The sequence below is a fragment of the Arachis hypogaea genome, chromosome 7 (assembly GCF_003086295.3).
Source record: "Arachis hypogaea cultivar Tifrunner chromosome 7, arahy.Tifrunner.gnm2.J5K5, whole genome shotgun sequence".
NCBI lineage: Eukaryota > Viridiplantae > Streptophyta > Magnoliopsida > Fabales > Fabaceae > Arachis > Arachis hypogaea.
This window is the reverse complement of record NC_092042.1, coordinates 1,622,123-1,637,105: the sequence shown is the minus strand read 5'-3', so window position 1 is coordinate 1,637,105 and position 14,983 is coordinate 1,622,123. Positions and strand designations below refer to the sequence as shown.

Sequence of the window (14,983 nt, the reverse complement as noted above, 5' to 3'; positions counted from 1 at the left end):
TATCCCTCCATGGCGAGGATCGGGACGGGGATAGGGATCAATTATGGGGGCAGGGACGGGGAGCAGGGAAGCATCCTCCGCCCCGCCCCATTAACATCCCTATTGATAGTTGAAAATCATTAGATAACAATTTAGTTAAACTTATCAAATCATCTAATGATTCTCAGCTATCAATTTCACTTCATATAAATGAAGAAAAAAAGGAAAAAGATGATCTACCAAATAATAAAAGTTAGGCACTTTCTTAATCAGTCTATTTTGGATTTGGTCCCTCTTCACCAAACTAATTAATATTCCCTGTGACACAAGTTATACTGCTTCACCAATCAGTACAAATATTTTCATGCAATTAGAAAATCAAACCTATTATAATATATTTTGAGTTAATTATTGTTTTTATAACTGATTTATCAATATTTTTTGAGTTAATTTGTTTAGATAGAGTTGGTCTTTAATTAGAAGCAGGGCCATAGCTAGCCAGAGATATTCAAATAGATATTCAATTCAATCTTATATGCAATAACCACAAAGTCTACTCTTAATTATTGAAGCTGCTTTCCTAAATTGATATCAGGAACAATGGTGTTAGATTATGGACTTGGTTGCTCATTGATATATCAAACAACTGATCTTCAAGTTTGTTTTAGCCTTTTAGCTTAGCAAGTAGAGAAATTGAATCCCCTGCCCCTTCATTCACATAAAATTTCACTTGATGCAGAATAACTATTGTTTGGAAGCTAAATTATCTGCAAACAACTGAGATTACTGCACACATTTATATGCTTAGCTGTTGTTCATATATATATATAACTCCATGATTCCATCCTCTAGACCTTAACCAGGCTTGGATTTTAAGGCTGCCTTGTAGGAAATGGGAATCACAAAAGGGAGTTTTCATCAGTCAAAAGACAGAAGACTACCATCTTTTATCAATATTCTTGGTTGTTGATTTTGTTTTGATATATTATCAAGAATCATATCACTAGTTCTATACATCTCCTTCACTTTATGCATCACTCCACTAATCACATGCAGCCACTTTTGTGAAGCAAACAACTTCTGCAGCAAGAAAGCAAGGTCTCTCTGGAAAGGCAGTGTCTCAAGACCTCTTCGGCAATCTCCGGCGAAGAGAGAACTATGGCCGATGAAGTGATGTATGCTATCAAAGCTTGATAGTTCCTATGGTCCTGGTGGAAGATTATGTGAGGCTGCAATTTTTGACCTATGATTGTTACTGATCTTGTTACATAACTGCACACAATTTGGTTGCAATTTAATTAAACAAGCATGTCTCACAAGGAGAACCACATAACAAGAACATACTATGTAAGATACTATATAAGCAACACAACCTAAATTATTGTAGTATTTATTACAGAAGGGTGGTTCTGAAACCTTACAACAACAACAACAAGATCCCTGCATATTATAGATACAGCTTTGTTGTTCTGCATACTATATATTTCTGATAGACTAATACAATGGTCCTGAGGGCACTTTGCTGTTATTATTTTCCTTTCGTTTATTGTTAGCAGGAGAACATGGATTCACTCTTACATAACAAACAAGAAGCCACCCTCCCCAAAATCAAGAATATAACCCTAAACCATGTTTCAAGCTTCAACTCTAAGCCGACTTATTCGGTAATTATCTCAGGACAGAAATACAGAAACACATGGAAAACGAACTTATTCGGAGAAATAGGCAAAATGTCTCCATCTCTGAGACAAAATTTATCAGAGACAGACAGAATTCTTCTATCTTTTCTTGTTCCTGTATCCTGTTTTCATATGTTCTATATCCTGAGAATCCTACCAAAGAGTAAATGCATGCTAAAATCTAAATACAGTAATCATAAAATTCAGTAATATTTGAAGTATGATCCATGGTGAAGCTAGGCATTTTGTCCAGCTTAACAGGGTTGTTCTTGCCTCCAACCAACTTAGCAGGATTCCCAACAACAGTAGTCCTAGGAGGAACATCCTTAATCACTACAGAACCAGCACCAATCTTAGCACATTCACCAACCTTAATGTTCCCCAAAATACAAGTCCCTGCACCAATCAAAACCCCATCACCAATCTTTGGATGCCTATCACCAGAAGCTTTACCAGTTCCACCCAAAGTCACACTATGCAAAATTGACACATTGTTACCAATCACTGCAGTTTCACCAACCACTAATCCAGTTGCATGATCAAGCAGAATCCCACTTCCAATCTTAGCACCGGGATGAATATCTACTGCGAAAACCTCGGAAACTCGGTTCTGGATCATAACTGCCAAGACTTTTCTTCCTTGAAGCCATAGCTTATGAGCAACTCTATGAGATTGGCATGCTAAGAAGCCTTTGAAGTTCAAGAAGCAATGCACATGGCTTATGCAAGCAGGGTCTCTTTCCTTAACTGCTTTGAGATCTTCCTTCACAGAATCCATGATTTCTTGGTCAGATTTCAAGATCCCAACAAAGAGATCAAAAAGTGTGTTACTTGGAAGGCTTGCACTGCTTAATCTGTTAGCAAGGTGATTGGCCAAAGCAGATTCCAATGAATCATGAGACAGAATTGAAGATTGGTAGTAACTATTCAGAATAGGTTCCTCAGTTACATCAAGTTCAGCCTCTTCCTTCATCTTCGGCCATAGATCCACAGCTTCATTTTCTTGAACTTCCTCAACAAAAATAGGGGTAGTCTGAAGAGTTTTCACCTGGTACTTGCAAACACCATCAGTGAAATTGTTTCTGAAGATTCTGGAGAAACCCCTTGAGTTATTTTTGGTCAACGTTGAACTTGAAGCATCAATTGAAGCAGAAGACTTAGAAGGCAAGGTTTTAGGTGAAGGAAGAGGAGTGAGAGTAGAAAATGGGGTGTGGCAAGTTAAGAACTTTGGATTGAGAAGAAAGAGAAGAGAGAATTGGGTTGGTGTTGGGTTGACAAAGGAAGTGAGGGAGCGCCCTGCCATGAGCACCATGATTTTCCTGGAAAAGTTTTGAAGATTTTCTGGGAAAGTAGGTTTGGCAGGAAAGAATGTTTATCAGGAAATGATTATTAGTGTTTGGAGTTTGGTCAATGATTTGTGATCCAAAAGGAAAGTTCACAGAAGAATGAATGAATGAGTTGGTGAGAGAGATAGTGGAGACAAGAATCTAGCACTCTAGATTATATAAAACATCATATGTAAACTGTTTGAGAATTAATAAAACCGCCAATTTTTACCAATTTTTATTTATAATTATATTTAATAAAAATATTTTTGTAGATATTTCTAATAAAAATATTTTTATTAAAATACTTTTTTATGTTAGTATTTAATAAAAATATTTTAATAGATATATTTTTTATTTAAAATATAATAATTAATTATTATTGATAATAAATTAACAGATAATATATTAATATTTTATATTTTTTTAATAAAAAAATAATATTTACCCAAAAATTAAATAAAATATTTTTTTGTTTTTTATACTCAACATTTATTCGATAATTTTGGAGATAATATACCTACTTATCTTTATGACTGTTAACTAAATCAAATCCATATAGATTTACTCAAAATACTGAATTTAATAAAACACTTATTCAATCAATAAATCATTAATCTAATCATTTATGATAAATTTTAATATGTATTGAAAACCTTGAGTCTTTGATGATTAAAAGAAAAGTCCATTTTTGCATCATAGAGTCAGATTGTTTGACCACTATATCCCACCATCAAGGCACTTCTAATGTAACCCCTTACATCACCATTGTTCATATTCCAATTAAAATAAGTGATAACAAAGTTTTTTATTCTATCATTTATTTTTGGGTATTGATAGAATAAAACAATATTATCTTCCATACAAACAAAACAAGACTGTGTATGGGTTGCAACGTATGAAAATTAATAAAAGTAAGCTATACTATAATAGTGTCAAGGCTGCGCATCCTATACAAAAATATATGGGTAAATTACACCAATTCTTTGTTAAAGAATAAGCAATATTATATATAAAAAATATATACAAAATCATAAACTTTAGATAATATATGTTGTAAATTTGTAATATCATATAATTTAGGGGGATCGAAATTTGATTTATCTAAAATATATTGATATAATATATGGATAGATATATACATCTTGAATATAATAATGAAACATATTAGATGACTCTGTTTATTTTTATGTAAAGATAATAATTAAATTTTTTTAGATAATTTAGTATGTTTAATTAAATAATTTAATATAATATGTATCAATATTTTAGTTATTATTTTTACATAAATTTATTTTTACGTAAATAATTATTTTTTAATTATAATAATTAAATATTGTACCTTTTTTATATTATATCTCTTGTCCCATTTCAGGTTTTAAGCTTTATTCTTTGTATATTATGGGAACATGGAATCGTGGATAGCAACCTCTAAAAATAAAAGATTCTCCACTTGGAATTTTGGATATACAAATAATGTTCTCATTTTATTAATTACCAAAAAATGTATTATTTGATGCTTTATTTTTTTAGTTTCCCACATTATTCCCCTAACCCGACAGGTCAAGGACTAATTCGTCGCGATACTAAGCTCCATTTAAGGGTTTACTGCTGGTCAATGAGTTGCTGCATGCATAAGGCGGGATTCAAACCCCCAATACTTGTTTAAGCGGACTAGTGGGCTAACCACTAGACCAACACAATTTGGTTTATTTGATGCTTTATGTTGTATATACTTTTTATGTAAGGTCAGAAAGGTCCAGGGCCTACAAAATCGTATAATAATTTTGTTTGCACAATCGTTGTGGTCAAGCAACCCAAAAAAAGCAGCAGCAATAATTGTGGTCAAGCAACATAAAGAAGAAGAAGTAGCTACAAAGTTGTATATGTTTTAATTTTCGCCTTCTTTTTTATTCGTAAACTAATAATTATATTAACTTCTTTTAAGCACCATCATTTTATTTTCTTCATTTCTTAATTTCGTTCTGCATTTCTTACCTTTTCTGTAATGAAATCTCACCGATGTATTCATCATCTTTAGACCAGTCTTCATAACGAAAGAAAAATACTTGCTTGTTTTCATAAATTTAACGTGTATTATTATATGATTATAACTTCAGTTGACGATAAGTACCAATTTACAAACAATTATATACTGAAATGATTAAAAAAATGTTCCATGCAAAGTCAAAATTCAATATTAATGTACCCCTTTTTTATAAAGATTATTTTAACCAAAATATTATTCTAATTCATTCTACAAGCATTACAATATGAAATGGTTAAATGTTAAAACTCTGTGGACTAAGTCTATAGGGTTGAAATAAATAACGATATAAATAGATATAGGTATTACAGGCTTCAGTGACTTGAAAAAGTAAAATATTCTAGGATTCCTTCATTATAAATTACACTTGATTTGTATGTGGATTAATCACATTACATACAGAGAATAAAAATTCAACAAAGAGCTCTATCAAGAGAAGAATCAACAGTAAGAACTGCATGCATGTTTATGCCTTCAACTTGGAAAATCGGGTTACTACTCAACAAGCTTGTCCAAACAATAATTTGGAAGTGTCATCCCCCATATAGTTTTCTCAGTAACATAATCCAATCCTTGAAACCATAATAAAATTTGACATCAATGGAAAATCAACAATGCCAGAAAGTGTAAAGGAGACAGCATTTGCAAGAAAATAGCATCATGCATAGCTTTTCAAAATTCAAACCAATAAAGGTAATACACCACTGTAACAAAGTAGAGTCTATATAAATATCTATGCAACAAATGTAGGTACTTTTTGAAAACCTTGCTAGGGTATATACAAATGTAGTGCAGAAAACAAAATGACAATTGAAGGCGAAATGCCCTGTATCTTTTAAAAAATCACATTTCTTAACCATTGATGGGTGAATTGAAGCTTACTCGGTTGCAATATGGATTAAGAGCCGTAAAATGTCGATAGCTCAGAGCTTGACCTCTACATCCACACCAGCAGGAAGATCAAGCTGCATAAGAGAATCTATTGTTTGTGCTGTAGGATACAAAATATCAATGAGACGCTGATGTGTTCTGATCTCAAAATGGAATCGAGCATCCTTATGTACATGTGGCGATTTAAGAACACAATAAATTCTCTTCTTAGTTGGCAATGGTACAGGACCCATGGTTTTTGCATTGGTATTCCTTGCTGCATCTAGTATCTGCTTGCAAGAATCCTCTATCAAGGGCACCCAGTAAGACCTAAGTTTGATTCTAATCTTCTGCTTAGGCGCCATCTGAAAATGGAGGGAAAACTTCAGGTAAACTGAAATTGATAAGGAGGAAAACAGTTACGAATCGGAACAAGATATAACAGAGTTGATGAGTATACCGTATCTGGATCACCACCAATGCTAATTGAGGAAGTGGTACGAGTGTCTGAATCTCCAACCTTAGAAAGCAACACAACAAAATCAGCAAAACCACCAAATGGATTCAGGAGAAGTATGAATGGATATCATTCATTCATAGCTAAGCAGGATATCATTTTCTTTTTTTGACAGAATATGATTTTTTATTAAAACTCTCTTGGAAATTCAGTTCCAAAAACTGTGAATTTACAAAGACCAAATAGCATTGTTTGATTCATGTATACAACTCAATCTAGTGAGAAAGGATTATATTCATAAATCACTATTAGTAACCTCAACAGAAACTTGCCTTTGATAAGTGTGTGTCTTAGCAACTATAAAATTTTAACCTAAACATTTGCATAGTTATCCTTTCCTAGAACATTATATCCACCTAATGGTAGAAAAATTCTATCCAGGCTCCTTGTCCTAATCCATAATTGAATCCACAAAACTAAAGGAAAATCATAGAGCTAAGTTCATTCACTCATTGTTGAATTCAATCTCATTCTAGTGACCAAGCACTCTGAGAAACAAATCAAACAATATACATAGATATATACTATATTACATTGCACAATTTCCAATTATCATTTTCACCATCCAGAAAACTCAAGTTATCCGAATTCGAATGAACAAAAATGAAGAAATGCGATATGCACAGACCTGAAAGGTGGTCGCCTCAGATTCATCATCGCCAAGGATTTCTGGAGGTACGTCTAGCGGTTCCTCAGAATCCAAAACTTCAGGCGCAGCAAAAACCCTAGTTGATGAGTGAAGCAGCTTAGGGGTTCTGAGCTTGAAGGTGTTACCAGATTGAAAGCACAAAGACGCAAACTTTGGGTTGGAAGAGAGCGAGGAGGAAGAGGTAGAGAGAGAAAGAGGAGGAAGTAGTGCCGCAGAGAGAGAAGAAACCATCGCCATCGAAGAAGCTCTGAGGTGAAGAAGCTCACTCTACAGTCTACACTATCTGAAAAATTTTATCCATTTGTTTTCTCTTTTTTTTTTGGTCAGGTGGATCCATTTGTTTGCTAAATTATTGTTTAGAAAAATATTTTGGGCCTAAGTTACTGTTCGAGGCCCATAACTCATAAGTATTCAACTTCATATGGATCATGGTTGAAGATACGGTCCAACTTATTGACCAAAAAAGGTACGGCCCAATTTCAATATTTTTTAACATTAGATTTTTTTCGGCAGTAACAATTTTATTTTTTAACAATTACACTCGGCTTCTTTTAATAAAAGCTTTTGAAAAATCTAACTGTAAAATTGTTCATATTAAATTATATATTTTCTTATCGGCTCCGCTACGTTACCAACAGCATATTTGTCAACTTCTGCCAACTCTTATTTATAATTGTGTTTTATAGAAATGTGTTCGTGGATGTGTCTAATAAAATAACTGTATTTAATAGAAGTGTCTTTATAAATATATTTTTTGAATGTGTCTCTTTATATGTATATTTAAAATATATTAATTATTAGACACATCTGTGAACACACTTTCATAAAACACAAATATAAATAAAAATTAACAGAAGTTGGCAGATGATATGTTGGTACCCTATACTTTTTCTTTTCTTATTGTATACTCAACTTTGTCACTTCACACCAACGCATGGTGTTTTACTGTTTTGGTTTTTTTTTGTCACTTATTGAATCCAATGTAAGGATAGATTTACCAAACAATATTTAAACTTCTAAAATGTCGTCTCGAATATATATACAGGTATAAATTATGAAGAAAAAATTGTGGCCTAACCAAAAACAATCACATCAGCGCAGCTTTTGGTATATGGAATTAAGAAAAGGTAAATACTTACATTAATTCTTATTTATTGTCAAATGGACCATATGTGTTAATGAGATGGCAGTTGAAAAATATGAACCTCAAGCAATTTTTACTCTCTTTTTTTTTTCCTTTAATTTCTTTTATCGATATAAATCATACTATGATACATTTAAAAGTAAAGTAAGATAAGATTAAATTGTAAACCTTTATATATAAAAGTGAAAAATAAGAATTTATATATCAAAACATAAATGATAAATCACATTGTTAAATATGATTTTTTTTCTTCCTATATATCATTTAAGTAGGAGCCAATTGAAACTATATAGTTCAATTGATGTAGATTTTTTAAATATTAAATTTAAGTATCATATCTTTAGAAAACCATTTTTAGTGAAAAAAAATAAAAATTTAGCTAATACCAATTTAGAGATACAATGCAAATACAAGGAAAAGATGTTAATTAGCTAATATTTTTATTCTTGTTAAATAACTTTTTTAATTATTAGAAAAAAAAAGACTAATTTTCTTTGTGCCTAGCTCTATTACTACTCCAAACACTTACTGGTTAATCCAGATTACTTATTAACCATATATAATTTCTTTTTTCTTCACAGAAGAAAAGAAAATATTGTTTTGCATTGAATGCCTATATATGTATGTTAGTTTCATGAAGCTACAACCGCACTTGTTGTTGAGGAGTTCTTTCCAACTTCTAACAGTTTCACTCCTTCATTAATTATTTGCCTTATTAGCTCATTCAATTATCTTATGCTTAATCTTATTAGCCCTCCTTAAATTAAACCCAATATATATTGGTTAATTATTCCTAGCTATTAATTCCGTTAAAAACATTATTAATTATATCCTCTTGTCATAGAGGAGTACTAAACTGGTGATTATGACTAGTTATAAGAAGAGATTATTGTTGTTATTATTGGCGATTATGGTTGTGATAAAAGGTGATGATGTTAGTAGAAACATGATTAGTTGGGATGATCTAATGGTTGATGATGAGAATCTCTCATCATACAATAAGAGTCAAGATTTATATTTTTCCTGGAATTTGCAGGTACATAATTATTGCCATTTTTATATTTAATTTCAACTTTTTTTTTGTTAGCATTTTTCATCATTTTATGTATTTCAAATATTAGAGATATAATATTTTATATATTTCTTTTATTAATTTAAATTTTTTAAAAAAATATTTCATAACATAATTTTAGAATATCTATAACTAAAAGTTTTAGAATTTGATTTTTTAAAAAAATTAATATAAAATAAATAAAAAGAGATATTACAATAAACACCCTCCTAGTTTGATATATGGTGGAATTTGCTAGTGAAATTTATACAAATATTCTAGTAAATAATAACATGCATATGTCATGCACAATTTAGATTTCAGGATATGTATGTATGATTATAAATATAAGAAATAATAATATGTATTAATAGTGAATTGATTTATGCAGAGAAAGAGTGCATGTGCCAAAAAGCAAGCCATATATTTCGTTTATAGGTAAATCTAATATAATGATGAATGCCACTGAACTAAATAATGTAACAGAAATTGGCAGTGCCATATTGTTACTACCTGTAATTACAAATAGCACTAAGGCATCAGATAAGGGTTCAATGGAGGGACAAGAATTAGGCATGTCTAACACAGCAACTCTTTGGGTTCAATCTGATTTCTTCTGTGCAACTGTTCTGACTATTGACATAACAAAACCTATTATGGGTTTTCAAAAAAAAAAAAAAATTTTGTACATTTTATTACATGATAAATATATTTGCATGGTTTTAAATTTATCAAATTACAAGAGCAATTTTTTTTTTGAAATTTTTTTTAATGCGATATATTTTGAGTTTAATTTTGATGCATTGACAATGTAAAGAGATTTACATATTCTTTTTTATCACCATTTCGCGCAGCTATTATAAAGTATAGTTATTTTTAATAACATATTATATACCTAGATGTATGGTTTTACAATGATACTTCGTCAAAATTAAATTCATATTTTTTGTGCACAAATAGTTTACTAGTTTGCTTACTAATAGAAATGATAATGAAAGTTGAAAGATGTTTGATTTGTTACCTATGCTTCTTATAGCATACATCTTCCGTGTGGCCTTGCTTGTTGCAATGAGAGCAAGCCAATGTAGCTCCACGACCTCTGCAATGGGAGGATCTGTTTGCCATGTTTGCCATTTTGAGAAATCAATGAATCACAGAGTAATAGGTATTCAGATCTTCTTCCTTCCAACTCGTTGATCGGAATAGCTATGTTCACCAAGAAAGAATCTTGCGAAATAGCCTCTCATCAAACTCTATTGGATGAGTTTGAAGGAAGAGGTAAGAATGGGGGAAAGAAAATGTCGAAAGAAAAATTAGGGATAGAAAGAGAATGGCAAAATTGGATTCGCAACTTTTTCTTTTTTTTGATTCACAGCTTGGTTGCTCTCCACGCTCACCGCACCATGAAGAAAATCTCATGCCCTAAGCTGTTCAAGCTGTGATGTTGATGGTTTGATGAATCAGAAAGAATTAAGAGAGAGAGAGAGATGGGTTCTTCTCATTATTAGAGAGAATGAAAAATCTCCCTTAGAAAATATTTGTTGAGTTATTACACCTTATATACTATGTACTTTTTTTTATGTACTCTCACTAAAAAATAATTACAATGGTAAACCTATTATTGATAAAGAAATAATCTAGGTAACATGATTTACAACATTGTTATATTGTTTGATTAATAGTAGAATTTGGTAGAGAAAGATGGAGAAAGCTGTATTCTACCAAGTTAGGGTTGTTGGGGAACAAGACACTCTCCTTAATAACACAGGAACCCATTATTTCTACCAAACTTTCATCCAAGGATCTGTTGATTTCATATGTGGCCAAGCAAAATCACTCTTTCATGTAACAATCACTTGTTAGTTCTTACTTTATTTTCCTTTCTATTTTTATTTTATTTTATTTTTAATTTAAAGTAATAACTAATTATTCACTTAGAGAATTATTGGCTTAAACATTTATATTTGACTTTATTTTTGGTGTAATGTCTCAAAATAGAATTTTTTGATGAAATTCAAAAATATGGATGTAGACTCCTTAAACTTTATGGGGAAAAAATTCTCTTTCAATTTTTTCGATTTTTTTTTTCAGTATACGAAAAGCTTTTATATATATATATATATTAAATATGCCTTGAATATGCGAAAAATATTGAAATAGTGATCAATTTCTTACATTTTCTAAAATGTCCCATAACTAGACAAATGACTTTTTTGTCCCATGTACATAAAATACACCAAATTTTGCTCTATATGAAAATTAATTTCCGGAATTATACTCCCATATTTCTTTCCATTTTTTTGGCTATAATTTTACTAAGATAAGAATTGTGTAAAAATTTTTATTTGAAAAGTTCAATGTAAAAATGTATACTATATTCAGTAGCTGAGAATTGGGGAGCAATTGCAGCTCATCATAGAAATTCAGCAAAAGAAGATACAGGATTTTCATTTGTTAATTGCAAAATCAAAGGAAATGGTAGAATCTTGCTTGGAAGAGCTTGGGGAGAATATTCAACAACAATTAAAAGTTTAAAACTATTCATGTTACTCTGTTTTTTTCAATGTTAATCTGACTAGATTCTGGTTTTACAAGACTGCAGTGTTTGGAGAGTATCAGTGTTATGGAAAAGGATCAAATAGAACTGGAAGGGTAGAATGGTCAAAAAATTTCAACAGTGAAGAAGCTATGCCTTTTCTTGGTAGAGACTATATAAATGGAGATCAATGGCTTAGACTACAATAGTAGTCATCTTTTAATCTTGTTTAGTTTAAAATTTTTGTCATTGAAACATGTTGGAGATATTTTCATAGAAATTAAAGTAAATACAACATTTTTATATTTTATTTTTTCTTGGTTCAAACACAAATTAATAACAAGAATTCTAGAATCTCAAATAAATTGTCATAAGAATCAAGATAATTATGATAAATGTTGACAATTTTTGTTTAAAAACAAAATGCTCTGCTCCTTTTGATGACTTGATATTAGGAACTCTGTTAGAGCATGAAATCTCTACTTACTATAACAAAAATGGGTTAGATTAAAATAAAAAATAAATAATTTTGACCAAGTAATCAAATACAATCTCTTACCATTGAGGAATAGTAATGGTAGAAAGTAGTAACACCACCATGACTTTAGAGATACATACACATTTATGCAAAAATTGATACCAATTCAGTGAATCACTCTATGATCCTAACCAACAAGTTATCATAAATGTAGAGAGGTGAGAGGTGATGGAACCATGTGTGTGCTATTATTATTAATAATTTAATTTTAATGCATAATTTTACGGCTAATTTTTTTTAATATTGGTTAAATATATGTGTAATACATTGTTATTGGAAAATTAGGTGTTTTTTTTATATGGTGTTTTATTCAAATCGGACGGTCCGATTTGTTTGATAAAAAAAATAAACTACAAATCGGAGGGTCCGACTTGTTTGAAGAAGAAAATAAACACCAAATCGTAGGGTCCGATTTGTATTTTTTATTTTTTTAATTTGTTAAAATGAAAATCGGACGGTCCGATTTCAACATTAAAATTTTTTTATTTTCGAAATTACAAATCGGACCGTCCGATTAGTTTTGTTTTCTTTTTTTTTCCTTTTTAAATCAAATTTGACCCTCCGATTAGAATTTTTAACCTTTTTTATTTTTTTTCAAACTCAAAACGGAGGGTCCGTTTTCTGCTAACACCATGTATATGTAAAATATCTCTCTTCTCCACATTGTTGTATTGTTACATTCTCTTCTCCATATAAAAAATCAAAAGCGTAATTTTACACGTGTATTCGATTATGCAATATTATATCAATAAAAATAATTATATTCTTTATTAATTACATAAATAAAAACACAAATGTGATGTGAGAGAGAGAGTAAGGCATGGCAATGGCACTCATGAACAAAGACTTTGAAGCAGCCTCATGCTACATAGTAATTATTTGTTACCTTAAATTGCCAATGACAGTAGTGAAGAATGGAGAGTTTTGAAATGATTTGGTATTGTACAATCCCATACATTAACAAGGTACTTAAAGAACAACCCACACCAAATATTCTTCAATATACATCCAAGATAACATATTGTAACTGCTACACTCATCATTATATGATACCTACATTTATTCTCCATATTTTTATTCCAATTATTGTTCACTTTACAGCTTCAAGTTATCTCTCAATTTTCTTTCTTAATTTTTATTTTTTTAGCTATTAATATATTGTCATTTATTCAGAAATTATCAATTTTTTAGTTTTTTTTTTTTACCACCAATATCCACTATTTGCATGAATTATTATTTCGTTAATCTAATGTAAACAACTATAATAAATATCATTTTCCATTAAAAAAAATGGTCCTACCAAATTGTCTATTTAAAGCTAAACAACAATGTCCACCGCAATTTTTCTGTGTTTCTATTAGATCAAGTTAAAATTCTTTGTTCCACAATTTCTTCTTTTATTATCTTCCTAACGAACCAGAAAAGAGAGGCAGGGACTAAAAAAAAAAAAAAAAAATATTAATAAAAAAAGCAGGGTCAAATGCTTATAATGTAATCATTGTTTTAAAGACCAGAAACATTCTCAATGGTAGTTTATCCAATTATTTCTCATCCAAAAGCACACTTTAATATTAGCATTTGTAGTAGCTCAACCATAACTTCCAAAATCATATCATCTACCAAATTTAAAAAATAAAATCAACAAGTCAACAAAATTCATTATTGAAACCCATAAAAAGGAATGAGCCTATATATACTCTACTATTACTATAACACACATGATAATTCAAACGGTAGAATTTCATTTTTATATATTATCAGTATAAAAAAATTCTATATAACAAAAGTAACGAACTTGTAAATTTATTATTTAAAATAGGTTTAATTACTGTGTTGGTTCTTATAGTTTCGTAAAATTTTTAATTAGGTTCCTATACTTTTTTTAATTGGGTCCCTACACTAATTTTTTTTAATTAGGTCTCTCTTAGCAGTAATTAACTTATATAATTTTATAGGGATCCAACTAAAAAAAATTGGTGCAGGGACCCAAATAAAAAGAAAAAAAAGTATAGGGACCCAATTAAAAAAAATTGTGCAAAGACTCAATTGAAAGGAAAAAAAATATATAGGAACCTAATTAAAAATTTTGCGAAATTATAAGAACCAACAGAATAATTAAACCTTTAAAATATTATTTAAATACATAAATAATTAGATGATCGTATAAAATTATTTACAGAGTTCAATAAATTAAAATTAAACTCTTTATTTTATGAATTTAATTTAATTATTATATTGTCAAATTATATAACGCTATATTAATAAAAAATAATTATTTTTAAAATTGACTGTGTAAATAGTCATTCGAGAGAACAGCTGTAAGTGCATGAGGTGTAAAACATTAAATTAAACTCAAAATTGCATGCATGTGAATGCAATAGATGAAGCAAAGTAAATAATAAGATCCAATTCCAATATAGCATAGACATAGTGGGAGGCAGTTGCACCCAATGAAGCTACAACCGCTCTTCTTGTTGCCACTAATGTAATGCAACTTCTTCTTCCTTTTAAGTTTTAATTTCTAACCCTTTTTTCTTTCTTTTTTTCTAAACTAATAATATCAAACATGCCACCAAATTAAACCAAGCATCTCTTATTCTTTCTATGTGACTCAACTTTAAAAACCATACACACTTTATTATCTAGTT

The 14,983-nt window shown here is 30.2% G+C and overlaps 3 protein-coding genes across 3 annotated transcripts; 1 reads left to right on the top strand and 2 right to left on the bottom strand.

Moving 5' to 3' along the window:
* Window positions 1-1,339: 1,339 nt before the first annotated feature.
* Window positions 1,340-3,166, bottom strand: LOC112701835 (serine acetyltransferase 1, chloroplastic). The gene has a single exon (XM_025752605.2). The coding sequence runs from the start codon at window positions 2,968-2,970 to the stop codon at window positions 1,840-1,842; it is 1,131 nt and encodes a 376-aa protein (XP_025608390.1). The 5' UTR covers window positions 2,971-3,166; the 3' UTR covers window positions 1,340-1,839.
* A 2,133-nt stretch (window positions 3,167-5,299) lies between these two features.
* On the bottom strand, window positions 5,300-7,387 carry LOC112701834 (small ribosomal subunit protein uS10c). Its single transcript, XM_025752604.3, has 4 exons — window positions 7,046-7,387; window positions 6,361-6,420; window positions 5,913-6,265; window positions 5,300-5,602 (listed from the first exon to the last, which is right to left on the bottom strand). The coding sequence occupies exons 1-3, from the start codon at window positions 7,301-7,303 to the stop codon at window positions 5,954-5,956; spliced, it is 630 nt and encodes a 209-aa protein (XP_025608389.1). The 5' UTR covers window positions 7,304-7,387; the 3' UTR covers window positions 5,300-5,602; window positions 5,913-5,953.
* A 1,293-nt stretch (window positions 7,388-8,680) lies between these two features.
* On the top strand, window positions 8,681-12,105 carry LOC112703860 (pectinesterase QRT1). Its single transcript, XM_072198595.1, has 5 exons — window positions 8,681-9,246; window positions 9,653-9,699; window positions 10,298-11,107; window positions 11,626-11,806; window positions 11,841-12,105. Exons 3-5 carry the CDS (start codon window positions 10,963-10,965, stop codon window positions 12,004-12,006), a joined length of 492 nt encoding a protein of 163 aa, XP_072054696.1. The 5' UTR covers window positions 8,681-9,246; window positions 9,653-9,699; window positions 10,298-10,962; the 3' UTR covers window positions 12,007-12,105.
* The last annotated feature ends 2,878 nt before the right edge of the window (window positions 12,106-14,983 follow it).